A 1,534-nucleotide genomic window follows, 5' to 3' on the forward strand; every position below is an offset into this window, starting at 1 on the left:
GAAGAACATAGCATGACATGTCAATTCGAACTGAATCCTCAAAGCACCCTAGCAATTCACTGATATTCATCTAATTATCCATCAGCTCTTTGATCCTCAGCGTTTTCTGCCCTGTGAGGATTCGAGCAGAGTTCACCCAAAATTGTAAACATAGATTAAAAGCTTGCTTTGAAGAATCATGTTTTCTGTTCACTTTCTGAAGAATTTTTGCAGAACCATCTGTGTCCAAGAGTCGAAACACAAAAATTGCTCTCACGAGTCACCACACTCCAATTCCAATTCCAAATTCAAACTCACCAAAGATTAAAATCACACACACACACGGATATATGTATGCTACCGCAAGAATCTTTTACACCCTTGACAGTTTATTAAAGCAGCGAAAATTGAATCGAACTATTCACGATGGAACTTTTTCCACCAAGAAAAGCTCATCATACATTGAGCGTGATATCGCCCAAATCGAGCTGCGCAGCAATTTCTTCAAGTTGCTTATTCACACTCATGTCAATCAACTTAGATCCTGAATTCCCATACCTGATTGTGAATCCAGCCACCAAACTTGGATCAATCAAGGTCTTAATTCTCACATTTTTTGCACCTGTCAGCTTCTGAACCTGCTTCGCTATCTGAGCCAAGTGCTGCGATTCCAGCTTCACCACCGAGCTCACGATCGCGAGCTCCGTGTCCGTCAAATCGTTGTACACAAATTCGTACTCCCTCGCTATATCCTTGATCAGATCGATCCTCTTCGCGTCCACCAGAATGTTGAGGAAATTCTGAGTGTGAGGCTGCAAGCTGGAGGAAGTGGCGATTTCCTCCACGACCTTTTTCTTCTTCTCTGTCTCTATGGTAGGGTTGTTGAAAAAGGAGAATACCCCAGGATCGGCGAAGATTTCCTCGATTTTCTCGATGTCGGCAGTTGTAGAGTCGAGGGTGTTGTTGGCCTTGGCAACATCGGCGAGGGCGAGGGCGTAGCTGGCGGCGGCGCTAGAAACCATCTTAGCTCCGAGAACGCCGCCATGGGAGCGGCGGCCAGTGGCGGCGGCGGCGGCGGCGAAGTTGAGTTGGAGAGAAGAAGGAACGTTAGAGGCGGAGAACGAGAGGTTGAGGAGGGGTTTCGAGGAGACGAAGTTTCTGGGGAGTGGAGAGTAATTGGATTGGAGTGAGTTTGGGGTCTGGCGTAGAGACGCCATTGATTCGGAGCTGAGAGAGAGTGGAGTGAAGGTGACTGGTGATGGAGGCGTTTGATGAGAAGAGATGAGGTTAACGGTGGAAAGTGGCGGGTAGGCTATCGGGCTTTGAGGGCACCGCAGCCTCTTATTTTGTGAGAGATAAGATTGCCAATTTACATGGTTTTAGTTTAATTCAACGGTGGTACTCATATTTTTCTTAATATAAAATTTATTTATCTAATTTGATTAGATTTAAAAAATAATTTACCTATTTTTTAAATACTATAGTTATCTTCTTTAATATTCTCTATCCGTTTCATACTTAATTATGGTCAAGATAATATCGATAACAATAATTT

The 1,534-nt window shown here is 44.0% G+C and overlaps 1 protein-coding gene across 1 annotated transcript; it reads right to left on the reverse strand.

Moving 5' to 3' along the window:
- Positions 1–1,259, reverse strand: LOC114723440 (ATP synthase delta chain, chloroplastic-like). The gene has a single exon (XM_028909627.1). The coding sequence runs from the start codon at positions 1,194–1,196 to the stop codon at positions 435–437; it is 762 nt and encodes a 253-aa protein (XP_028765460.1). The 5' UTR covers positions 1,197–1,259; the 3' UTR covers positions 1–434.
- Between the last annotated feature and the right edge of the window lie 275 nt (positions 1,260–1,534).

This window comes from Neltuma alba, unplaced genomic scaffold, assembly GCF_004799145.2.
Source record: "Neltuma alba isolate B1F8T4 unplaced genomic scaffold, ASM479914v2 tig00012139_pilon, whole genome shotgun sequence".
NCBI lineage: Eukaryota > Viridiplantae > Streptophyta > Magnoliopsida > Fabales > Fabaceae > Neltuma > Neltuma alba.